This window comes from Microcaecilia unicolor, chromosome 10 (assembly GCF_901765095.1).
Source record: "Microcaecilia unicolor chromosome 10, aMicUni1.1, whole genome shotgun sequence".
Classification (NCBI taxonomy): Eukaryota; Metazoa; Chordata; class Amphibia; order Gymnophiona; family Siphonopidae; genus Microcaecilia; species Microcaecilia unicolor.
The window spans coordinates 171,629,301-171,654,677 of record NC_044040.1 but is presented as its reverse complement, the minus strand read 5'-3'; the positions used below and the strand labels follow the sequence as shown (position 1 = coordinate 171,654,677).

The 25,377-nt window shown below is 49.4% G+C and overlaps 1 protein-coding gene across 1 annotated transcript in view; it reads left to right on the top strand.

The window, feature by feature from the left end:
* TRIP12 (thyroid hormone receptor interactor 12) overlaps nucleotides 1-25,377 on the top strand; it is a 470,187-nt gene that overhangs the window by 404,920 nt on the left and 39,890 nt on the right. The window contains 4 exon segments of the mRNA XM_030216098.1: nucleotides 1,014-1,128; nucleotides 2,295-2,449; nucleotides 3,427-3,591; nucleotides 20,758-20,922. Coding sequence (XP_030071958.1) covers nucleotides 1,014-1,128; nucleotides 2,295-2,449; nucleotides 3,427-3,591; nucleotides 20,758-20,922 — 600 coding nt within the window.

Sequence of the window (25,377 nt, the reverse complement as noted above, 5' to 3'; positions counted from 1 at the left end):
GTGGAGATTCTCGCTATCCATGGAGAAAGTACTTGACACCTTCAGAGCATGTACAAATTTGTGCACTTTTGTGCTGCTGGGTTGCTGCGGTTCCTTGTAGTAGCCTATCTAATAAAGGTATATAGGTGCCTATCTTGACTTATAAAATAGTAACATAAGAAAGCGTTGTCATTGAATTGAAAATGATCCGAATAGTGAAAGATTTAATTAGGTGGTTTGCCTTTATAAAATAGGCCTTCTTAAAGCAACTTGTGACTTTATGCATAATGTAAACCACTTAATTTTACATTCTATCTATGCATTTTTATATAACGTGTATAGCTTAATATAGTAATGAGCTAGACATGAACACCAAATGCTATATGACATTTTTAAGTTGGATTTATTTACTGAGAAGGTCGGACTGGCTGTTTTTGGCCTTTTACCACATATAAGGGCCCTTTTACAAAGCAGTACTAAAAAGTGGCTTTAGCATGCCCTTATGTGGGTTTTCCCGTGCTCTTAAGGCCATTTTTTGTGCAACAGTAAAATGGCCGATTTTTGTATTAATGGCCGTGCACTTTAAAAAAGATTACCCTTACCACCAACTATTTTGTAGGTGGCAAGGGCTAAATGTGCTAATCAGTGTATGGCAGTGTAGCTGTGCTGATTACTGCAGACACACGCCCCCTCCACTGGAAAAATAGAAAGTATTTTTTAGTGGGTAGTTCTAGCCCAGAAATTACGCCAGAACGCCTGAGTGTGCCCACGGTGTAAGCCCTTTCAAGCTGTGGTAAGTATGCGCTAGTGCTTATCTCAGCTTTGAAAAAGGACCCTTTCATGCAGAACACTGTTATGCATATTTCTGTGAAAATCTGGCTAGATTCATATTTGTCCAAGAGTAGTCCACAAGTTTGAGCATATAGAAATTTGGTGGTCTGAAGCTTTACAGTCGTGTGCACTGTATACACACAGGTATCTGTATTTGGAGTTTCACCCTATGAATGATTTGTGATTTTTATTTCTGTCTGAAGGTTGGAACAGGTCTGGGACCTACACTGGAGTTTTATGCACTTGTATCTCAGGAACTACAAAGAGCAGATTTGGGTCTCTGGAGAGGAGAGGAAATTACGCTTTCCAATCCAAAAGGTAATTTGAATTTTTTTTCTCTCATTTGAGGACTGTTGACTTGTGAATTATTTCACATTGTGGGCCCTGTTTACTATGGTGCATACATGGTTAATGTGTGTAACACGCCTATAACATAGTTTAGTAAACAGGGCCCTATATCTTTTCTTTCCAAACATTCATGCTTTCCTATTTGCAAATTGCCATGTACACACTTTTGCCTAAAATGATTTTATATTGGCGTACTATTACCTAGTATATTTTCAGTTCACGATGTTAGTGTTTATGTTTATATTCTTATTAGTTTAAAATGATGATAGTTATACCTCTGCCTTGGATTAGAGTGCCTCATCGAGATGTATACCTATACATCTCGATGAGGCACTGTAATCCAAATAATGGTCTAGCGTACATTTTATACTTTTTGATCTGTGCACATCAGTACCTAGTCATACACCAATGCACTTCTATATCTAAATTCTGTATTTTAAGAGCTTTTTATCCAAATAGCTTTTTCTAATTTTCTTGAATATTGAAAGAAGCCTGAGTCATGTTGTATTGAATGAATATAAATGTGCATTTACATCCTAGCTTTTTGCAGTGAGGGAGCTGGAATTCTCCTTTTCTCTGCTTAGAAACAGGGCATTTGTGCATGTGTAAAGGTTTAGGTTAGTGCTTCCCAAACTTTTATTCAGTATAACCCCGTTTTAACACCCTGACCCCAGATGATGATGATGAAAATACACAATTACAGACCTACAGTCCCCTCTCCTACCTTATCCCTTTCCTGCTTCTCACCCCACTTATCCAAAACAGGGCAGCTCCAGCACTGGTGGTGGTAGCAGCAGTCAGTACAGAGCTCTTTGTATCAATATGCTTTTACAGATCCAGTCTAACAGGAAGCCTACACAGGACTTGCACCCCATGTTGACTGCCGCTATTAAAAATAGGTCACAGTGGATGTCTAAGGTGAAGGTGAGAAACCCTCTTTCTGTTACCGCATCCACTGATCTGACCCCATTTTTGGGTCCTGACTCATAGATTTGGAACTGCTGATTTAGGTTAAGAAGCTTTTATATAGTCTGTGCAGTGATTTAGTCTTTTGTAGTAATATAGTGAAAATGTCCATTTACAGAAGATCCATGTTGACATTAGACAACCTGCTTATATAAGTTTGTTTCCAACAGGGAGCCAAGAAGGGACCAAGTACATTCACAGTCTCCAAGGATTGTTTGCTCTTCCTTTTGGTAGAACTGCTAAACCAGCTCACATTGCAAAAGTTAAAATGAAGTTTCGCTTTCTGGGCAAGCTAATGGCTAAGGCCATCATGGATTTCAGATTGGTAAGAATCATATATGGTCATTTAGGTCTAGGGTATTGGGACAAATTATATACCCTCATTATAGGCAGATTTCTTTCTTATTCTTAGGGATGTTCTGGAAACTCAGCTGGTTTTCAGTTCTCAAGGATCAACATTTAAGACCCCTGATTAAGGTTCACCAGCTTTAATTAGTTTCATGTTCGGAATTGGATTCATGAGCAGTAGTCCTGCAGAGGTGTGCATTCATAGTGCCGACTTTTCATTTCTGTTATAAGAATAGCCATACTGGATCAGACCAGTGGTCCATCTAGTCCAGTATCCTGATTCCATCAGTGGCCAATCCAGGTCACAAGTACCTGGCAGAAAGCCAAATAATAGAAACATTCCATGCTATCAATCCCAGGGTAAGCAGAGGCTTCCCCCATGTCTGTCTCAATAGCAGACTGGACTTTTTCTCCAGGAACTTGTCCAAACCTTTTTTTTAACCCCAGATACGCTAACCACTATTACTACGTCCTCCGGCAAAGAGTTCCACAGCTTAACTATTCAGTGAGTGAAAAAATATTTTCTCCTTTGTTTTAAAAGTATTTTTCTTGTAACTTCATTGAGTGTCCCATAGTCTTTGTTCCTTTTGAAAGAGTAAAATATCAATTCACTTCTACTCATTCTACACCACTGAGGATTTTATAGACCTCAATCATATCTCCCTTCAGCTGTCTCTTTTCCAAGCTGAAGAGCCCTAACCTCATTAGCATTTCCTAGTTTCACTGTAAAGGTACCTCCTCAAACTGTATCACTTGATAACTGCAAGTTATGGTGTGGCATGGTGCAAGAAGCCTAACTGATAGGGGTTGAAAATTTCTCTTTCCTATCTCATTAAACCACCTAAGTGATTTTTATTATATTGACAGTACATAAGCTTTTATAAATAAGTAGCATGGAAATTATAGTTTCAGTAATTTTCATATTCTTATTCAAGAAAGTTACTTGCTTTATAGGTAGACCTTCCTCTTGGCCTTCCGTTTTACAAATGGATGCTGCGACAAGAATCCTCTCTAGCTTCTCATGACTTGCTTAACATTGATCCTGTAGTAGCAAAGTCTGTGTATCATCTTGAAGACATTGTCAGACAGAAGAAAAGACTGGAAAAGGACAAATCACATGTAAGACCACTAAAGTGCTGATTTTTTGCATACTACAAACTAAACAGTGTGTATTTCATTAATATATTAAGACAAAGTTGACATATTTTAGCTGATTTCCAATTCACACTGAAATTGCTATCTTGAGCTCTAATTGACTGAGTTTACTAGTGACAAAGCCACTGTTTTGACTATACCTGTTAAATTCACATGGATGGGAGGCCTGATGGAGTTTATACTTTAATACATTGATGAAGTTCAGAGACAAAATTTACCTATACCTTTAAATTCCAAGGAATATAGTGCATGTTTATGGCAGCTGGAGGGATTGCAACAAGGCAGTAGGATCAGAAAAGTGTATTGCTAGCTGCAGGGAAAAATTATTCTCCGAGGACAAGCAGGCTGCTTGTTCTCACATATGGGTGATGTCCATTGCAGCCCCAGGTCCGGAAAATCTTCCTAGCAACAAAGGTTGCTAAACCCTTCGAGTGCGCGCACCGCGCATGCGCGGCCATCTTCCCGCCCATCGCGTGAGAGTCCCACTTCAGTCTTCTTTTTTCCGCAGTCAAGAGCGGCTGTTTACAGTGGTTCTGTTGCCCCAGAAAAGAAGATCCTTCAATTTAGCCAGCTTTCGCCGATTATCTTCTTCGTTTTGTGCTCGCGTTCGAGCTCTTCCGTTTTTTCTTTAAAAAAAAAAGTTTCCTTATTTTTCTTAGTTTAGCCTCAAGTAAGTTTCCTTTCGTCTTCATGTGCGACCATTTTGGTCGCCCGTATGAGTTTTCTTCCCTTTTTTGTGCCCTTCCTTTGGCACCATCGCAAATTTTGATTTTGCCGCCACTATTTTTCCGTCGATGACATCAAGGTGCAACCGGGCAATCTCAGGCACCGACCCACACGCATGGTGTATCCCGTGCCTTGGGCCCGACCATCGCCCAGACACCTGTAAGTTGTGTCTTAGCCTTAAAAAGCGGACACAAGCGTTGAGACAAGCTCAACAGGAACACCTGTTTGGAGCTTTGTCTGGTACTTCGGCACCGAGGTCGGCAGTGTCGATGTCTGCACCGGAGAGTGCATCGACCTCAGGAGTGCAGGTAATGGCTGTCCAGAGACCATCAAATGCTGGCAGTGAACCATCGAATGGGTCTCCACCTACCTCGAGGGCTCCTGCAGTACAGGTCCATCGGTACCGACCCCTTTCAGACCCGACCCTGAGGAGGCATGTGGAGGTGATGTGCCCCGAGCGAAGGCAAAGAAGCACAGTTATCGGTCCCCTTCTCGTCACGGTACCGAGAGCTCCGGGGCGTCGAGGGAATCGGCACCCGTGAAGCGCCGATGCTGGGAGGACCGCTCACCCTCCATACAAGAGGTGTCGGTGCGCCTGTCTCCAGACAGCCCGGTACCGCCTTCTCCTCCTCGGCAGATTCTGGCCTCGACTCCTGCATCGATTCCACAGCTTTTCTCGACAGACTCTCTTGACGAGCGCCTCCAAGCCATTCTTCCAGGGATCATGGAAGGGCTGCTTCAACCATCTGTTCTGGTACCGGGGGTGCTTGCGCCGTCGGTACCGTCGATAGATGCGGCAGCTGGCTCCCCGCCTGTGGTGAGGCCTTTGACGTCGGTGCCGCTTGCGGCATCGGCCTCGGCTGCCACCCGAGTTGACTCTCTGTTGACATCAATGGAGGGAGCTTCATCGCCGCCGGCACGGGAGTCAACTTCTCGGCATCGCCATCAAGGACATAGCTCCTCGGCGTCGAGCCGGGCTCAGCTTCGGACTGCAGTCAGAGAACTCCTGTCCGATACCGAAGGAGAGGCCTCGTGGGAGGCAGAGGAAGACCTCTTCTGAGGAGTCTTGTGGCCTTCCCTCTGACCCTACTCCTTCGCTAGAGAGAAAGCTTTCTCCCCCGGAGAGTTTGTCTTTCTCGTCCTTTGTCCGGGAAATGTCAACGGCCATTCCCTTCCCAGTGGTAACTGAGGATGAGCCCAGGGCCGAGACGTTCGAGGTCCTGGACTATCCTTCGCCACCTAAGGAGTCATCCATTGTTCTTCTACATAATTTTCTCAAACAGACATTGTTAAGGAACTGGATGAAACCATTATCTAACCCCACCATTCCTAAGAAGGTTGAGTCCCAGTATCAGATTCATGGGGACCCGGAGTTGATGAGGGCCCAGTTGCCTCATGACTCGGGGGTTGTGGATTCCGCTCTCAAGAGAGCCAAAAGTACGAGAGATTTTGCTTTGGCACCCCCGGGATGGGAGGCTTGGACTTTGGACTCTTTTGGGAGGAAGGCCTACCAGTCAGCTATGCTCATCTCCAAAATCCAGTCCTACCAGCTTTACACGAGCATTCACTTGCGGAACAATGTGAAGCAACTGGCGGACTTCGTCGATCAGCTCCCTTCGGAGCAGGCCAGGCCTTTTCAGGAGGTAGTCAGGCAGCTGAAGGCGTGTCATAAATTCCTGTCCAGGGGTACTTAAGATTCTTTTGATGTGGCGTCCAGAGCCACTGCTCAGGGTATAGTGATGCGCAGACTCTAATGGCTGCATGCCTCTGACCTCGACAATCGGGTCCAGCAACGGCTTGCGGATGTTCCTTGCCGGGGGGATAATATTTTCGGCGAGAAAGTCGAACAGGTGGTAGAGCAGCTCCACCAGCGGGAAACCGCATTCGACAAACTCTCCCACCGGGCGCCTTCAGCATCTACCTCATCAAGTAGACGTTTTTATGGGGGAAGGAGGAATGCTCCCTATGCTTACAATAAGTGTACGTACAATCCACTTTCCCGTCAGCCTGCTCAGGCTCACCCCCAGCGCGCTCGTTCACGTCAACAGCGTGCGCCAAAGCAGGCCCTTGCAGCTCCCCAGCAAAAGCAAGGGATGGGCTTTTGACTGGCTCCAGGCGAGCATAGCTGCAATAAAAGTGTCCGTGCCAGACGATCTACCGGTCGGGGGGAGGTTAAAATTTTTTAACCAAAGGTGGGCTCTCATAACCTCCGATCGGTGGGTTCTTCAAATAATCCGGCGGGGATACTCCCTCAATTTGATCTCCAAACCTCCAAATTGCCCACCAGGAGCTCAGTCTTTCAGCTTCCAGCACAGGCAGGTACTTGCAGAGGAACTCTCCACTTTTCTTAGAGCCCATGCCACCGGGGCAAGAAGGGCTGGGATTCTATTCCAGGTACTTTTGCAAAAGACGTGGACAAATATCTGATTCGAGAAAAGTTCAGGATGCTTTCCCTGGGCACCCTTCTTCCCATGATTCAGAAAAACGACTAGCTATGCTCCCTGGACTTGAAGGATGCTTATACACACATCCTGATACTGCCAGCTGTCTGGGAACACAGCACTTTCAGTATTGTGTGCTGCCCTTTGGGCTCGCCTCTGCGCCCCGAGTGTTCACCAAATGCCTGGCAGTCGTTGCAGCATCGCTATGCAGGCTGGGAGTGCATGTGTTCCCTTATCGCTACGATTAGCTGGTGAAGAACACCTGGGAGGCAGGTGCTCTACAGTCCATGCAGATGACTCTCAAACTCCTGGAACTACTCGGGTTTGTTTTAAATTACCCAAAGTTCCATCTCCTTCCAGTTCAACAACTAGAATTCATAGGAGCTCTGCTGGACTCTCAGACAGCTCGGGCCTATCTTCCCGAGGCAAGGGCGGACAACCTTCTGTCCCTTGTTTCCTTGGCCAGAGCGTCTCAGCAGATCACAGCTCGGCAGATGTTGAGACTTCTGGGCCATATGGCCTCCACAGTTCATGTAACTCCCATGGCCCGTCTTCACATGAGATCAGCTCAATGGACCTTGGCTTCCCAGTGGTATCAAGCTGCTGGGAATCTAGAGGATGCAGTCCAGTTGTCCACCGTTTTTCACAATTCCCTGCTGTGGTGGACAATTCGTTCCAATTTGAACTTGGGACGTCCCTTCCAAATTCCTCAGCCGCAAAAAGTGCTGACTACGGATGCATCTCTCCTAGGGTGGGGAGCTCATGTAGATTGGCTCCACACTCAGGGAGCTTGGTCCCTTCAGGAATCAGGTCTTCAGATCAATCTCCTGGAGTTGCGAGTGGTCTGGAACACTCTAAAGGCTTTCAGAGATCGGCAGTCCAATCATATCATCCAAATTCAGACAATCAGGTTGCGATTTATTACATCAACAAGCAGGGGGGCACCGGATCTCGCCTCCTGTGTCGGGAAGCCGTCCAGATACGGCTTTGGGCTTGCCATCACGGCATGTTTCTCCAGGCCACGTATCTGGCGGGCGTAAACAACAGTCTGGCCGACAGGTTGAGCATGATAATGCAACCTCACGAGTGGTCTCTCAACAAGATCTTGTCTGCAAGATCTTCCGAGCGTGGGGCACCCCCTCAGTGGATCTTTTTGCCACTCAGATCAATCACAAGGTCCCTCAGTTCTGTTCCAGACTTCAGGCCTACGACAGGCTAGCCTCAGATGCCTTTCTCCTACATTGGGGGTCAGGTCACCTGTATGCGTATCCTCCCTTCTCCGAGGACAAGCAGGCTGCTTGTTCTCACGACTGGGTTGACATCCATGGCAGCCCCCTCCAACCGGAACAAAAACTTTGCGGGCGGTCCCGCACGCAGGGTACGCCCACCGCGCATGCGCGGCCATCTTCCCGCCCGTGCGTGACCGTTCCTGCTCAGTTTTTTTCGATTCCGCGCTGGAGAGAGACGTGTTATCGTCTCTCTCTCTCTCTGTCAGCCCCGGAAACCGGATCGCGGCCTAGCCGCAAGTTTTTCTCTTTTCGTACACGTTCGCGCTTCTTTCCTTTCTTCTGTAAAAAAAAAAAAAAAAAGGTTTGTCCCCTCGTCGTCTTTAGCCGCGGGGGCGCCTCGTTGCGGCCTTGTGGCCACGCGGTCGTTTTATTTTTTTCGGGTGTGCTTTTCACCGCCACCATCGACGACTTTGATTTCGCCGACGCGATTTTTCCGTCGATGTCCTCGAAGTTCCCGAGCGGATTCAAGAAGTGTGGTCGGTGCGGCTGGCAGATCTCGCAAACCGATACCCACGCTTGGTGCCTCCAGTGCCTTGGGCCGGAGCATAATACCAAGACGTGCACCTTGTGTCTCGGCTTGCGGAAGCGGGCAAAGGTGGCGAGGCAAGTTCTTCGGGACCGTCTTTTTGGAACTTGCGCCGGCCCCTTAACGTCATCGGTGTCGACGGCCGGATCTTCGGTACCGATGTCGACAAAATCGGCACCGACGATGGCACCGACGCCAGGAATGCAGGTACCATTGGCCTGCCGGCAGGGGTGAGCAGCCACGTGGGCAATCAGCCCCGGCCGCTCCCTCTACCCAGGGCCATCGGGACCGAACCCTGTCAGACCCGATCCCTCGAGGCCGGGGGGGTTCTACTTCCTCGTCATCTCTGCCGCCGAGCGCTGATGACGGGCACTGAAAGAAAACCAAAAAACACCGTCATCGGTCGCCCACGACGCACGGGACTAACAGCTCCGGCGCCTCGAGAGAGGATTCGACGCCGAGGAAGCGGCAGTGCCGAGAGGAGCGTTCCCCCTCGGTTGAAGAGGTGTCGCTGCGTCAGTCCGTGGGTGCTTCGGTACCGTCTCCTGGACCCGAGCAGCTTCCGGCACTGACACCTACACCGGCCCCCCTGCCTTTCCCGACAGCAGGCCTTGACGAGTGCCTCCGAGCCATCCTTCTGCGGATTCTGGAAGGGCTGATGCGCCAGGCTTGCCGGCACTGGGGGTGCTTGCGCCCCCGGCGCCGTTGATGGAGGCGCCGGTGTGCTCTAGCCCGATGCCGCCGACGCCGCTTGCGGTACCGGTCTCAACCGCCACGCAGGTGGAGTCCCCGTCGATGGAGGGAGCTTCATCCTCGCCAGCGCGGGAGTCCACCGCTCGACGCCATCACCGGGGACTTGGTTCCTCGCAGTCGAGACGGGCTCAGTTGAGGTCTGAGCTGCAAGAGCTCATGTCCGACACCGAGGAAGAAGCCTCGTGGGGGGAGGAGGAGGACCCCAGATATTTCTCCTCAGAGGAGTCTGTGGGCCTTCCCTCCGACCCCACTCCTTCACCAGAGAGGAAGCTCTCACCCCCTGAGAGCCTCTCCTTTGCCTCCTTCGTCAGGGATATGTCTATATGCATTCCCTTTCCCGTGGTCTCTGTGGATGAGCCGAGGGCTGAGATGCTCGAAGTCCTCGACTATCCATCACCACCTAGAGAGTCTTCCACGGTGCCGTTGCACAATGTCCTCAAAGAGACACTGCTTCGGAACTGGCTGAAGTCATTATCTAACCCCACCATCCCCGAGAAAGCGGTCCCAATACAGGATCCACTCTGACCCATAGTTGATGCGGCCTCAATTGCCTCATGACTCAGCGGTCGTGGACTCTGCTCTCAAGAGAGCACAGAGTTCGAGGTATACCGCCTCGGCGCCCCCGGGGCGGGAGTCTCGCACTCTGGACTCGTTTGGGAGGAAGGCCTACCAATCTTCCATGCTCGTGACCCGCATTCAGTCATACGGAGCAGTCCAGGCCCTTTCAGGAGGTGGTCAGGCAGCTGAAGGCGTGCAGAAAGTTCCTGTCCAGGGGTAACTATGACACCTGTGATGTGGCATCTCGAGCTGCGGCCCAAGGTATAGTGATGCGCAGACTCTCATGGCTGCGTGCCTCTGACCTGGACAACCGCACCCAGCAACGGCTGGTGGATGTCCCTTGCCGGGGGAATAATATTTTCGGCGAGAAGGTCGAGCAGTTGGTGGACCAACTACACTAGCGGGAAACCGCTCTCGACAAGCTCTCCCACCGGGCGCCTTCAGCAGGTGGACGTTTTTCCCGGGCCAGGCAGGCTGCGCCCTACGCCTACAACAAGCGTAGGTACACCCAGCTGGCCCGAAGGCCTCCTCAGGCACAGGGACAGTCCCAGCGCGCTCGTTCCCGTCAATAGCGTGCGCCTAAGCAGCCCCCGGCGCCTCCACAGCAAAAGCCGGGGACGGGTTTTTGACTGGATCCATGGGAACATAGCCGCCATCAGTGTGTCTGTACCGGACGACCTCCCGGTCGGGGGGAGGTTGATAGTTTTTCACCAAAGGTGGCCTCTGATAACCTCCGACCAGTGGGTTTTCCAAATAGTGCGGTGCAGATACACCCTGAATTTGGCGTCCACTCCACCAAATTGCCCGCCGGGAGCCCAATCCTTCAGCCCATCACCAGCAGGTACTTGCAGAGGAACTCTCCGCCCTTCTCAGCGCCAATGCGGTCGAGCCCGTACCACCCGGGCAGGAAGGGCAGGGATTCTATTCCAGGTACTTCCTTGTGGAAAAGAAAACAGGGGGATGCGTCCCATCCTAGACCTGAGAGGCCTGAACAAATACCTGGTCAAAGAAAAGTTCAGGATGTTTTCCCTGGGCACCCTTCTACCAATGATTCAGAAAAACGATTGGCTATGTTCCCTGGATTTAAAAGACGCTTACACTCACATCCCGATACTGCCAGCCCACAGGCAGTATCTCAGATTCCGCCTGGGGACACGGCACTTTCAGTATTGTGTGCTGCCCTTTGGGCTCGCCTCTGCCCCACGGGTGTTCACGAAGTGCCTCGTGGTGGTTGCGGCGTATCTACGCAAGCTGGGAGTGCTCGTGTTTCCGTATCTCGACGATCGGCTGGTCAAGAACACCTCAGAGGCAGGGGCTCTCCGGTCCATGCAGTGCACTATTCACCTCCTGGATCTGCTGGGGTTTGTGATAAATTACCCAAAGTCCCATCTCCAGCCAGTCCAATCTCTGGAATTCATAGGAGCTCTGCTGAATTCACAGACGGCTCAGGCCTTCCTTCCCGAAGCGAGGGCCCACAACCTCCTGTCCCTCGCTTCCCAGACCAGAGCGTCTCAGCAGGTCACAGCTCGGCAGATGTTGAGACTCCTGGGTCATATGGCCTCTACAGTTCATGTGACTCTCATGGCTCGTCTTCACATGAGATCTGCTCAATGGACCCTAGCTTCCCATTGGTGCCAAGCCACCGGGAATCTAGAAGATGTCATCCGCCTGTCCCTCAGTTGCCGCAATTCGCTGCACTGGTGGACACTTCGGACCAATTTGACCCTGGGACGTCCATTCCAAATTCTGCAGCCCACGAAGGTGCTGACGACGGATGCATCTCGCCTGCGGTGGGGAGCTCATGTCAATGGGCTTCATACCCAGGGACTGTGGTCCCTCCAGGAACAGGATCTTCAGATCAACCTCCTGGAGCTCTGAGCGGTCTGGAACGCACTGAAGGCCTTCAGAGATCGGCTGTCCTACCAAATCATCCAAATTCGGACAGACAATCAGGTTGCAATGTATTACATCAACAAGCAGGGGGGCACCAGATCTCACCCCTTGTGTCAGGAAGCCGTCGGGATGTGGCGTTGGGCCTGCCAGTTTGGCATGCTTCTCTAAGCCACATACCTGGCAGGCGTAAACAGTCTGGCCGACAGACTGAGCAGAGTCATGCAACCGCACGAGTGGTCGCTCCATTCCAGAGTGGTACGCAAGATCTTCCGAGAGTGGGGCACTCCCTCGGTGGACCTTTTCGCCTCTCAGACCAACCACAAGCTGCCTCTGTTCTGTTCCAGACTACAGGTACACGGCAGACTGGCGTCGGATGCCTTTCTCCTCCATTGGGGGACCGGCCTCCTGTATGCTTATCCTCCCATACCTTTGGTGGGGAAGACCTTACTTGAAGCTCAATCAAGACCACAGCACCATGATTCTGATAGCGCCTTTTTGGCCCTGTCAGATCTGGTTCCCTCTACTTCTGGAGTTGTCCTCCGAAGAACCGTGGAGATTGGAGTGTTTTCCGACTCTCATTTCGCAGAACAACGGAGCGCTTCTGCACCCCAACCTTCAGTCTCTGGCTCTCACGGCCTGGATGTTGAGGGCGTAGATTTTGCTTCGTTGGGTTTGTCTGAGGGTGTCTCCCGTGTCTTGCCTTTAGAAAGGATTCCACTAAAAAGAGTTACTTTTTCAAGCGGAGGAGGTTTGTCATCTGGTGTGAGAGCAAGGCCCTAGAACCTCGTTCTTGCCCTGCACAGAACCTGCTTGAATACCTTCTGCACTTATCAGAGTCTGGTCTCAAGACCAACTCAGTAAGGAACCACCTTAGTGCGATTAGTGCTTACCATCATCGTGTAGAGGGTAAAGCCATCTCTGGAGAGCCTTTAGTAGTTCGATTCATGAGAGGCTTGCTTTTGTCAAGGCCCCCTGTCAAGCCTCCTGCAGTGTCATGCGATCTCAACGTCGTCCTCACCCAGCTGATGAAACCTCCTTTTGAGCCACTGAATTCATGCCATCTGAAGTACTTGATCTGGAAGGTCATTTTCTTGGTGGCAGTTACTTCAGCTCGTAGAGTCAGTGAGCTGCAAGCCCTGGTAGCTCATGCGCCGTATACCAAATTTCATCATAACAGAGTAGTCCTCCGCACTCACCCTAAGTTTCTGCCAAAGGTGGTGTCGGAGTTCCATCTTAACCAGTCAATTGTCTTGCCAACATTCTTTCCCAGACCACATACCCGCCCTGCTGAACGTCAGTTGCACACATTGGACTGCAAGCGAGCGTTGGCCTTCTATCTGGAGCCCCATAGACAGTCCGCCCAATTGTTTGTTTCTTTCGACCCAAATAGGAAGGGGGTCGCTGTCGGGAAACGCACCATCTCCAATTGGCTAGCAGATTGCATTTCCTTCACTTACGCCCAGGCTGGGCTGACTCTTGAGGGTCATGTCATGGCTCATAGTGTTAGAGCCATGGCAGCGTCAGTGGCCCACTTGAAGTCAGACACTATTGAAGAGATTTGCAAGGCTGCGACGTGGTCATCTGTCCACACATTCACATCACATTACTGCCTCCAGCAGGATACCCGACGCGGCAGTCGGTGCTGCAGAATCTGTTTGGGGTTTGAATCCAACTCCACCCTCCAGGACCCGAATTTATTCTGGTCAGGCTGCACTCTGTTAGTTGTTCTTCGTAGGTCAATTTCTGTTATGCCCTCGCCGTTGCGCGGTTAAATTGACCTGGGTTCTTGTTTTGAGTGAGCCTGAGAGCTAGGGATACCCCAGTCGTGAGAACAAGCAGCCTTCTTGTCCTCGGAGAAAGTGAATGATACATACCCTGTAGCAGGTGTTCTCCGAGGACAGCAGGCTGATTGTTCTCACCTACCCTCCCTCCTCCCCTTTGGAGTTGCGTTTTCCTCATTATTTTGCTTGTCATTCAACTGAGCGGGAATGGTCGCGCACGGGCGGGAAGACGGCCGCGCATGCGCGGTGGGCGTACCCTGCGTGCGGTACCGCCCGCAAAGTTTTTGTTCCGGTTGGAGGGGGCTGCCGTGGACGTCAACCCAGTCGTGAGAACAATCAGCCTGCTGTCCTCGGAGAATACCTGCTCCAAGTATGTATCATTCACTTTACGTCTCGTGGGGAAGACTTTGCTGAAACTCCGGCAAGACCGCGGAACCATGATTCTGATTGCACCCTTTTGGCCCCGTCAGATTTGGTTCCCTCTTCTTCTGGAGTTGTCCTCCGAAGAACCGTGGAGATTGGAGTGTTTTCCATCACTCAGAACGAGGGGGCGCTTCTACATCCCAACCTTCAGTCTCTGGCTCTCACGGCCTGGATGTTGAGGGTGTAGATTTCGCCTCCTTGGGTCTTTCTGAGTGTGTCTCCCGAGTCTTGCTTGCTTCCATGAAAGATAACACGAAGAGGTGTTACTCTTTTAAATGGAGGAGGTTTGTCGTCTGGTGTGACAGCAAGGCCCTAGATCCTCGCTCTTGTCCTGCATAGATCCTGCTTGAATACCTTCTGCACTTTTCAGAGTTTGGTCTTAAGACCAACTCAGTAAGAGTTCTTCTTAGTGCTATTAGTGCTTATCATTATCGTGTGGAGGGTAAGCGTATCTCTGGACAGCCTTTAGTTGTTTGATTCATGAGAGGTTTGCTTTTGTCAAAGCCCCCTGTCAAACCTCCTACAGTGTTATGGGATCTCAACGTCATTCTCACCCAGCTGATGAAAGCTCCTTTTGAGCACTGGATTCCTGCCATCTGAAGTATTTGACCTGGAAGGTCATTTTCTTGGTGGCTGTTACTTCAGCTCGTAGAGTCAGTGAGCTTCAAGCCTTGGTAGCCCATGCTCCCTATACTAAATTTCATCATAACAGAGTAGTCCTCTGCACTCACCCTAAGTTCTTGCTGAAGGTGGTGTCTGAGTTCCATCTTAACCAGTCAGTTGTCTTGCTACCCTTTTATCCCCGTCCTCATACCCGTCCTGCTGAACGCCAGTTGCATACATTGGACTGCAAGAGAGCATTGGCCTTCTATGTGGAGCGGACAAGCCCTTCAGACAGTCCGCCCAAATGTTTGTTTCTTTCGACCCCAACAGAAGAGGAGTGGCTATCGGGAAATGCACCATTTCCAATTGGCTAGCAGATTGCATTTCCTTCACTTACGCCCAAGCTGGGCTGACTCTTGAGGGTCATGTCACAGCTCATAGTGTTAGAGCCATGGCAGCGTCGGTGGCCCACTTGAAGTCAGCCACTATTGAAGAGATTTGCAAGGCTGCGACGTAGTCATCAGTCCACACATTCACATCTCATTACTGCCTTCAGCAGGATAGCCGACACAACAGTCGGTTTGGGCAGTTGGTGCTGCAGAATCTGTTCGGGGTTTAGAATCCAGCTCCACCCCCCTAGGCCCATTTTTATTCTGTTCCAGGCTGCACTCTCAGTTAGATGTTTCTTTGTAGATCAATTTTTGTTATGTCCTCGCCGTTGCGAGGCCCAATTGACCCTGTTTGTTGTTTTGACTGAGCCTGGGGGCTAGTCATACCCATATGTGAGAACAAGCAGCCTGCCTCCCCCCCCCCCCCCCCCCCTTTGGAGTTGTTCCTTTCTTTGGTTTTGCTTCATAAGTTGACTGAAGCGGGACTCTCGCGCGATGGGTGGGAAGATGGCCGCGGATGAGTGGTGTGTGCACCCGTGCGCTCAAAGGCTTTAGCAACCTTTGTTGCTTGGAAGATTTTCCGGACCTGGGGCTGCCATGGACATCACCATATGTGAGAACAATCAGCCTGCTGTCCTCGGAGAATACCTGCTACAGGTAAGTAACTTCGCTGTACATGCAGCCAGTCAGTCATGAAACGCCTAGCCCACCTGCCTGGGGTTACCCCATGTCCACTGAGAGGGTCTATCCCAAGCACAGCTCAGGTCTGCTTGCACCTGTCGCTTGTGCTCTACACTAGCACCCTCCTCCCACCGACTGGGTCCCAATTGCCTAAGGACAAGTCTCCTGCTCTCAAATTATCCCCAGTGATTTCTAGGTTACTGGGGCCACAATACCAGTGGTCCCACAGTTCCTAGGAAGTACTCACAGACCCAACACAAACAACCAGGATTCTTAGTCCAGATAAGCAGAAGCAATAAACTAAAAATGTTTATCTAAAAATTAGAACAATGAACAGAAAAGGTGCAGTCAGCAAAACAATAACAGGTAACTGAAGTATGGAACAATTATAAAACTAACTAAACATTTGTTTACTATCTAAACAGTACCTGGGGAAATCAGGACATATAGCTGCTCACAGGGCCTCAGCAAAGAGATCTTTCTCTCTCTTCTCCCTGGCTAAGACTGGCGAAAAGGCCAATACATCCTAGATGAATTGAGCTCCTGGGCCATTCAGAGCCCAGAACAGCAAGCTTTCAAAAGATTGCTTCCTATCTGTGTCAGACTAAAGAAAAAAACAGTTCTCTGTAACAGCTTTAAAGTAAGGAAATGCCACCTGCTAGCCAATAAGAGATATACATTTAATACAGTTTACATGCTTAAAACCCACTGTTTTGTCACATAGCCTGTTTGATGCCTCATGATATTGTAGTCCACTAGAATCCAATATTCCTTTCTTGAATATCAAGCACAACCAGCTTCAACACAAACCTTCTACTTTTTAAAGTGATAGGCTATGAACCTTAGCCACTCCGCACTACTTTCATACTTTTAGCAGAGTCTTATGCGCTCGCATCGTCATCGGCTCCAACCGCCTTCTCTACCCTTAAATTAGGTTTACACTTGTAAATAGCTTAAATCTTTAGCTGTTTTAAACTTTTTTTAATAAGCGATATACTCATCTTGAGATGAAAATTTCAGAACTTGTCTTCAGTAGGGGCACAGTGCTCTGGCATGTTTTGTAACAAGCTTTTTCAAGGAAGTCCCCTATAAAAATAAGGGTAAGTATTAAACCAACCCTTTCCATATTAAAGTAGCTATATTTATGAAAACTAATCAAAATCTTGCCTAACGATGAAAATGTCATAGCCTTAGGATGGCGGCAGCATCTTAACCACATTTTATACTGGCAATTCATAGGAACCCCACCAATCACAGGAAAGCTTGAATTTAAAGGGACATCTAAATTAGACATCCACTCAGTCTCAGCATTTAAACCCCCAGGGGCAACAGCATTTAAAGTGAAAATCCATTGCTGTTCTTTAAAATTTGATAAGTTCTCCAAATTGCCACCCTTCCACCCCAGTATAACCTCATCAATAATTCTCCAGTGGAGGTCTGACACTGAATGGTTTATTAATATCCAATGGTTCACTAATGGAGCCTATTTAGTCCTAGTGCTTCGAGATTTATGCTCATTTTGAGACTAATTTTTATGGACCTACTACTGTAGCCCACATAGACTACATTAGAACTAGTACAGGATGTGTCCCCTCTGGCCTTCAGTTCTAACCCCGTCTGGTCATCCCTCCATGCTGGCCCTTTCATACTAAGTGGACACCATTGACATCTACCACATAAACTATGAGTGCCAATGTCTGTATTAGCCCTCCCTTGGCCATATGTTACTTTAGATAACATTGCCCCTATATTTTTTCCATGACTATATGCAATTAATGGAAAGCCATCAAATGTAGAGCATGAACAGCCTGATAACCTAGCAGGAGCAATGATTAATTCTCTGCCTTTGTTTTATAAACTGTTGCTGTTAATCAGAGATGTCTTCCTGCCCCCCAACAACAAGAAAAGCCTCCATATGGTGTGCAGGGTCTGGAAAAAGAATATCTTTAGAATGGGTGGGCCCCATTGTAGTCTCTTTGCTGTTATAAACTGTTAGTCCAAACTGGTCGTGGTCCCCTATATCACATGGCAGTGTACCTGTTCATTCAGTAAGTGATGCTTAGTTTCTGTCAAGATTTTAGCATTTCTCTTGTAAACCTGCTCTCCATGTCTGAAGAGTCTTTGTGGTTGGTGGTGGGTCATTCAAAGAGTACTGATGGAGCTGTACAAACCACCATCTGTGCCTGAGGTCAGTAAACCTGTCAGCCAGGGAAATCTCCATGATCAGATGGCATATCTGAAATTTTCAAACATGCTCCTGAAACTTAGTTGGAAGCATGAGTCTGTGCCATAGGATTTTCAAGATGCATTCATTGTCCATCTGTATAAGACAAAAGGTGACAACGTGCGGCAACCACCACCATGAAATTTGCTGCCTATACCTGGTAAAGTGCTGGCAAGAGTAACTATTAATAGAATGATGAAGCAACTTATGTACAACATTTCAGAATCTCTATGAATTGAGACCTGGCTTAGGTACAAGAAACATGGTATCTCAGGCAGAGTCAAAATAGGTATCTTAAGCAAAGTCAAAATCTATATATGCTTTTGATAGACATGGCAAAGGCCTTTGATACCATTAACTGCAATGGCCTGTGGAAAACCTTCCAGAAATTTTCCAGGATGTGCAGCTGATATGACAGGCTCAAACAAAAAATACAGCCATCTCCAGACCATGAGAATACACTGGCAGAAGCAATTCTTAAGAGAACCTCTATGGCATTATCTAATACACACACACTCTCCAAAGAGACTAGAATTCTGGATGCAGTGGGAAGGAAAGTTCCAAAGTTGCTGGGCTGAGTTTGCAAATCACTACTTTTCACCTGCAAATAACAAAATAACCAGTGTGACCTATTAAAATAGTCTATCTCAGTGGCTAAAGCCTTTCCTTTGGAGTTTTCAGCTAAAATTTTGCCTCGGAGCCTGATGAGGGCAAATTTTTCATCTTGTATGGTACAAATATGATGCAGGATCTACAACAGTAGAAGACTTGCATGACCAATTAACTGATGCACCCTGCCTTGGAAAAAGGCATAGGCGCTGCTATGAAGTGGCAAGTACACACCCAATAAAATGACTTGCCACCTCAGCCAGAACCAGATAATGGTCTGGCTGGGGCAGCAGCTTTGATGCTGGCTACATGTCATACAGGTTCCTCATTCATTTACCAGGATGCACAATTGAAACCCTCGTGTTTGAACTGTGGCATTGATGAACACACAAGTCAGAATGCTCCCAGGACCACCTTTATACAGAGTCAATCCATAAACAAAAACAAATATAAATGTATACAATTACAGGACACGGTTATGTGTGGCAACTTTGAGCATTATGAGTTTGAGACTTAGGGGTCCTTTTACTAAGCTGTGGAAAGCTCTAGCACACGCTTACCACAGCTTGAAAGGGCTTATTGCAAGATGTGCTTAAGGCGTCCTGCGGTAGTTTACTCTCTGCACACACACACCATGCACTAATTTTTTTTTTTTTTTTGCAGAGGAGAGCGTGTCTATGCTAATCAGTTAGCTGACGCGCTGATTAGCATGTGAGCCCTTATCACCTACAAAATAGATGGCTGTAAGGGTTCACATTCTAATCTTATTTAATGGTCACATACTAATGACAGCATTAGTGTTTGGCTATTAATGCCGGAAATTGGAGATCAGCCATTAAATGGCTTTAGTGCACAAAAGACCTGTGTAAAGATGCACTAAGGCCACCTTTGTAAAAGGACCCTTTAGTAAGATGTGCATTCCTTTTTTAAGATGACAAAATACCCTTCAGTTTGAAAAGGGCTTTTATGACACCACTATATGCATTTATATAAGTTTTATGAGGCATGTATAGTGGTGTTTGTGCATATGGCTGATATTTCAAGAACAATTTTCATTTTTGTAATTGTATACATTTATATTTGTGCTTGTTTATGGATTGATGATTTACATAGAAGGTCCTGGGAGCATTCTGACTGTGTTCATGTTTTTATGCTGTTCATACCTTTTTTAAAGTGGACATTATATTTTATTTTTGGATATTTGTTTGTGATGGTTATTTTTTTTAATATGTCTGTTTCACTGATTTTGATATTTTAATTTTATTTACCCATGCATAAACATGATGTGATTTTAAAATGTAATACTTTATTTTTTACTTGAAAGTTCATTTGTATTTTATATGTTTTACTAGCCGTTGAGCCCGTAAAAACGGGCTAGTAAAGGAAGGGGGGTTTGAAAGGCCCCCCCCCCGGGGGCGTCGCTGCCGTGGCCCCCCCCCCCCCCCCCCCCCCCCCGGAGTCCCCTCCACCGCCACCCACCCTCCACCCGGCCCGGGTACCTGGCTTCACTATTCAAACCGCCGGAACGCAGCTCACAGCTCATCTGAGCTGCCGTCGGCCTTCCTTCTTCTCTCCGTGTGTTCCGCCCTCGTGTGACGTAACGTCGGCGAGGGTGGGACACAGGCAGGTAAAGAAGGCCAACGGCAGCTCAGATGAGCTGTGTGCTGCGTTCTGGCGGTTTGAATAGTGAAGCCAGGTACCCGGGCCGGGTGGAGGGTGGGTGGCGGCGGCGACTCCGGGTGGGTGGGGAGAGCGGTAGCGGCAACCCTGGGGGGGAGCAGTGGCGACTGCGGTTCCCTCACTCGCAGGTGCGCAGGTTCCCTCTCTGTCACGCCCCCGTCATCACGTATTGACACAAGGGTGGGACAGAGAGGGTCTCTACTGCGCATTTGCGAGTGAGTACGCCTCTTGCCATTTATATGTTTGATAGACCCCTAACTAGGTCATGCTGGGACCTTGCTTCCTTTAACACCTTCTTATAAAGAAAACCTCAACCAAAAAAAAAGATTAAAAATTATATTTGTAATGCTTTGTCATGCATAGCTTTCTTAAGCAAGTTAAAATAATGTGGTAGTCCCCTTGAATGCATGGAAATAAAATAAAGATGACTTTTTGTATTGTACTAATTTTACTAACATTTCTAGCTTTCAGAGATTGACATCCTTTCTCAGGTCTGAAACTGGAATTCTAAATACCTATAAACTTAAGATTTCTTTGTTTTTCTTTTTCTTTAGACCAAAGAGAGCCTACATTATGCACTGGAGAGCTTGAAAATAAATGGCTGCTCAGTAGAGGATCTGGGGTTGGATTTCACTCTCCCAGGGTTTCCTAACATTGAACTAAAAAAAGGGGGCAAAGACGTGCCTGTCACCATACACAATTTAGAGGAGTATCTAAGGGTAACTGGTACCAAATTTTACTGTTCTTTGGTTCTAAATGAAATTTATAAAAGTAATTTTCAAGCATTTTTACTTGTCAGTAATAACTGTATTTAATTGCATAGGGGCCCTTTTAATAATGTTTGATGCGTGCTAAATGCTAAGGAGCCCATTTTATACCTATGGGCTTCTTAGCATTTAGCGTGCTCTACGCTTGAGTAAAAGGGATGTGCCCAGGCAAGAAAAATTAGGTTAATTTCATGGTTTTTTTTTTCTGATTTACAGGTATTAGTGTCGCACATTTGTTCTAATAGGGAATTTTTAATATACACTAAGGGGATGGCAATTATTAAGGTGCATTAATAGGCGTAATGCATGTTCTCCGACGACAAGCAGCCTGCTTGTTCTCACGACTGGGTTGACGTCCATGGCAGCCCCCACCAACCGGAAGAAAACTTCGCGGGCGGTCCCGCACGCAGGGTACGCCCACCGCACATGCGCGGCCGTCTTCCCGCCCGTGCGCGACCGTTCCCGCTCAGTTTTTTTTGATTCCACGCTGGAGAGAGACGTGTTATCGTCTCTCTCTCTGACAGCCCCGGAAACCGGATCGCGGCCTAGCTGCGGTTTTTTCTTTCTTTACGTACGCGTTCGCGTATTTCTTTTCTTTTTCAATTGTTAAAAAAAAAAAAAAAGTGTCCTCGTCGTTCTTAGCCGCGAGGGCGCTTCGTTATGACCTTGTGGCCGCGCGATCATTTTCTTTTTCAGGTGTGCTTTTTCACCGCCCCTCAACGTCGACTTCGACGGCATCAGTGTCGACTGCCGGATCGTCGGTACCGATGTCGATGAAATCGGCACCGACTCTGGCACCGACCCCAGGAGTACAGGTACCGTTGGCCTGCCGGTGACGGCGGGGCTGAGCGGCCGCACGGGCAGTCGGCCCCGGCCACTCCCTCTACCCAGGGCCATCGGGACCGAACCCTGTCGGATCCGATTCCTCGAGGCCGGGGGGGTTCTACCTCCTCTTCGTCTCTACCGCCGAGCGCCGATAACGGGCATCGAAAGAAAACCAAGAAGCACCGTCATCGGTCGCCCACGGCGCACGGGACTGCCAGCTCCGGCACCTCGAGGGAGGACTCGACACCCAGGAAGCGGCAGTGCCGAGAGGAGCGTTCCCCCTCGGTTGAAGAGGTGTCACTGCGCCAGTCCACGGGTGCTTCAGTACCGTCTCCTGGACCCGAGCAGCTACCGACACCGGCCCCCCCCCCTGCCTTTCCCGACAGCGGGCCTGGACGAGTGCCTCCGAGCCATCCTTTCCGGGGATTCTGGAAGGGCTGATGCGCCAGGCTCTGCCGGCACCGGGGGTGCTTGCGCCCCTGGCGCCGTTGATGGAGGCGCCGGTGTGCTCTAGCCCGATGCTGAGGCCGCCGACGCCGCTTGCGGTACCGGTGTCAACCGCCACGCAGGTGGAGTCGATGGAGGGAGCTTCATCCCCGCCGGCGCGGGAGTCCACCGCTCGGCGCCGTCACCGAGGACATGGTGCCTCGCAGTCGAGACGGGCCCGGTTGAAGTCTGAGCTGCAAGAGCTCATGTCTGAGACCGAGGAAGAGGCCTCGTGGGGGGAGGAGGAGGACCCCAGATATTTCTCCTCAGAGGATGTGGGCCTTCCCTCCGACCCCACTCCTTCACAGGAGAGGAAGCTCTCGCCCCCTGAGAGCCTCTCATTTGCCTCATTCGTCAGGGATATGTCTATTTGTATTCCCTTTCCCGTGGTCACTGTGGATGAGCCGAGGGCTGAGATGCTCGAGGTCCTCGACTATCCATCACCACCTAGGGAGTCTTCCATGGTGCCGTTGCACAATGTCCTCAAAGAGACACTGCTTCGGAACTGGCTGAAGCCATTATCTAACCCCACCATCTCCAAGAAAGCGGAGTCCCAATACAGGATCCACTCTGACCCAGAGTTGATGCGGCCTCAATTGCCTCATGATTCAGCGGTCTTGGACTCTGCTCTCAAGAGAGCACGGAGTTCGAGGGATACCGCCTCGGCGCCCCCTGGGCGGGAGTCTCGCACTCTGGACTCGTTTGGGAAGAAGGCCTACCAATCTTCCATGCTCGTGACCCGCATCCAGTCATACCAGCTCTACACGAGCATTCACATGCGGAACAATGTGAGGCAACAGCCGGACCTGGTCGATAAGCTCCCCCCGGAGCAGTCCAGGCCTTTTCAGGAGGTTGTCAGGCAGCTGAAGGCGTGCAGAAAGTTCCTGTCCAGGGGGTATCTATGAAACCTGTGATATGGCATCTCGAGCTGCGGCCCAAAGTATAGTGATGCGCAGGCTCTCCTGGCTGCGTGCCTCTGACCTGGACAACTGCACCCAGCAGCGACTAGCAGATGTCCCTTGCCGGGGGGATAGCATTTTCGGCGAGAAGGTCGAGCAGTTAGTGGACCAACTACACCAGCGGGAAACCGCTCTCGACAAGCTCTCCCACCGGGCGCCTTCAGCATCCACCTCTGCAGGTGGACGTTTTTCCCGGGCCCGGCAGGCTGCTCCCTACGCCTACAGCAAGCGTAGGTACACCCAGCCAGCCTGAAGGCCTTCTCAGGCACAGGGACAGTCCCAGCGTTCTCGTTCCCAACAACAGCGTGCACCTAAGCAGCCCCCTGCGCCTCCACAGCAAAAGCCAGGGACGGGCTTTTGACTGGATCCATGGATCCAAAGGTGGCCTCTGATAACCTCCGACCAGTGGGTTCTCCAAATAGTGCGGTGCGGATACACCCTGAATTTGGCCTCCTCTCCACCAAATTGCCCACCGGGAGCCCAATCCTTCAGCTCCCATCACAGGCAGGTACTTGCAGAGGAACTCTCCGCCCTTCTCAGCGCCAGTGCGGTCGAGCCTGTGCCACCCGGGCAGGGATTCTATTCCAGGTACTTCCTTGTGGAAAAGAAAACAGGGGGGATGCGCCCCATCCTATACCTGAGAGGCCTGAACAAATACCTGGTCAAAGAAAAGTTCAGGATGCTTTCCTTGGGCACCCTTCTACCTATGAATCAGAGAGACGATTGGCTATGTTCCCTGGATTTAAAGGACGCTTACACTCACATCCCGATACTGCCAGCTCACAGACAGTATCTCCGATTCCGTCAGGGGACATGGCACTTCCAGTATTGTGTGCTGCCCTTTGGGCTCGCCTCTGCACCACGGGTGTTCACGAAGTGTCTCGTGGTGGTTGTGGCGTATCTACGCAAGCTGGGACTCCATGTGTTCCCATATCTCGACGATTAGCTGGTCAAGAGCACCTCAGAGGCAGGAGCTCTTCGGTCTATGCAGTGCACTATCCACCTTCTGGAGCTGCTGGGTTTGTGATAAATTACCCGAAGTCCCATCTCCAGCCAGTCCAATCTCTGGAATTCATAGGAGCGCTGCTGAACTCTCAGACTGCTCAGGCCTTTCTTCCAGAAGCAAGGGCACAGAACCTTCTATCCCTTGCCTCTCAGACCAGAGCGTCTCAGCAGGTCACAGCTCGGCAGATGTTGAGACTCCTGGGTCATATGGCCTCCACGGTTCATGTGACTCCCATGGTTCGCCTTCACATGAGACCTCCTCAATGGACCCTAGCTTCCCAGTGGTGTCAAGCTACCGGGAATCTAGAAGATGTCATCCGTCTGCCCATCAGTTGCCGCAATTCGCTGCACTGGTGGACCATTCGGACCATAAGTACATAAGTACATAAGTAGTGCCATACTGGGAAAGACCAAAGGTCCATCTAGCCCAGCATCCTGTCACCGACAGTGGCCAATCCAGGTCAAGGGCACCTGGCACGCTCCCCAAACGTAAAAACATTCCAGACAAGTTATACCTAAAAATGCGGAATTTTTCCAAGTCCATTTAATAGCGGTCTATGGACTTGTCCTTTAGGAATCTATCTAACCCCTTTTTAAACTCCGTCAAGCTAACCGCCCGTACCACGTTCTCCGGCAACGAATTCCAGAGTCTAATTACACGTTGGGTGAAGAAAAATTTTCTCCGATTCGTTTTAAATTTACCACACTGTAGCTTCAACTCATGCCCTCTAGTCCTAGTATTTTTGGATAGCGTGAACAGTCGCTTCACATCCACCCGATCCATTCCACTCATTATTTTATACACTTCTATCATATCTCCCCTCAGCCGTCTCTTCTCCAAGCTAAAAAGCCCTAGCCTTCTCAGCCTCTCTTCATAGGAAAGTCGTCCCATCCCCACTATCATTTTCGTTCGCCCTTCGCTGTACCTTTTCCAATTCTACTATATCTTTTTTGAGATACGGAGACCAGTACTGAACACAATACTCCAGGTGCGGTCGCACCATGGAGCGATACAACGGCATTATAACATCCGCACACCTGGACTCCATACCCTTCCTAATAACACCCAACATTCTATTCGCTTTCCTAGCCGCAGCAGCACACTGAGCAGAAGGTTTCAGCGTATCATCGA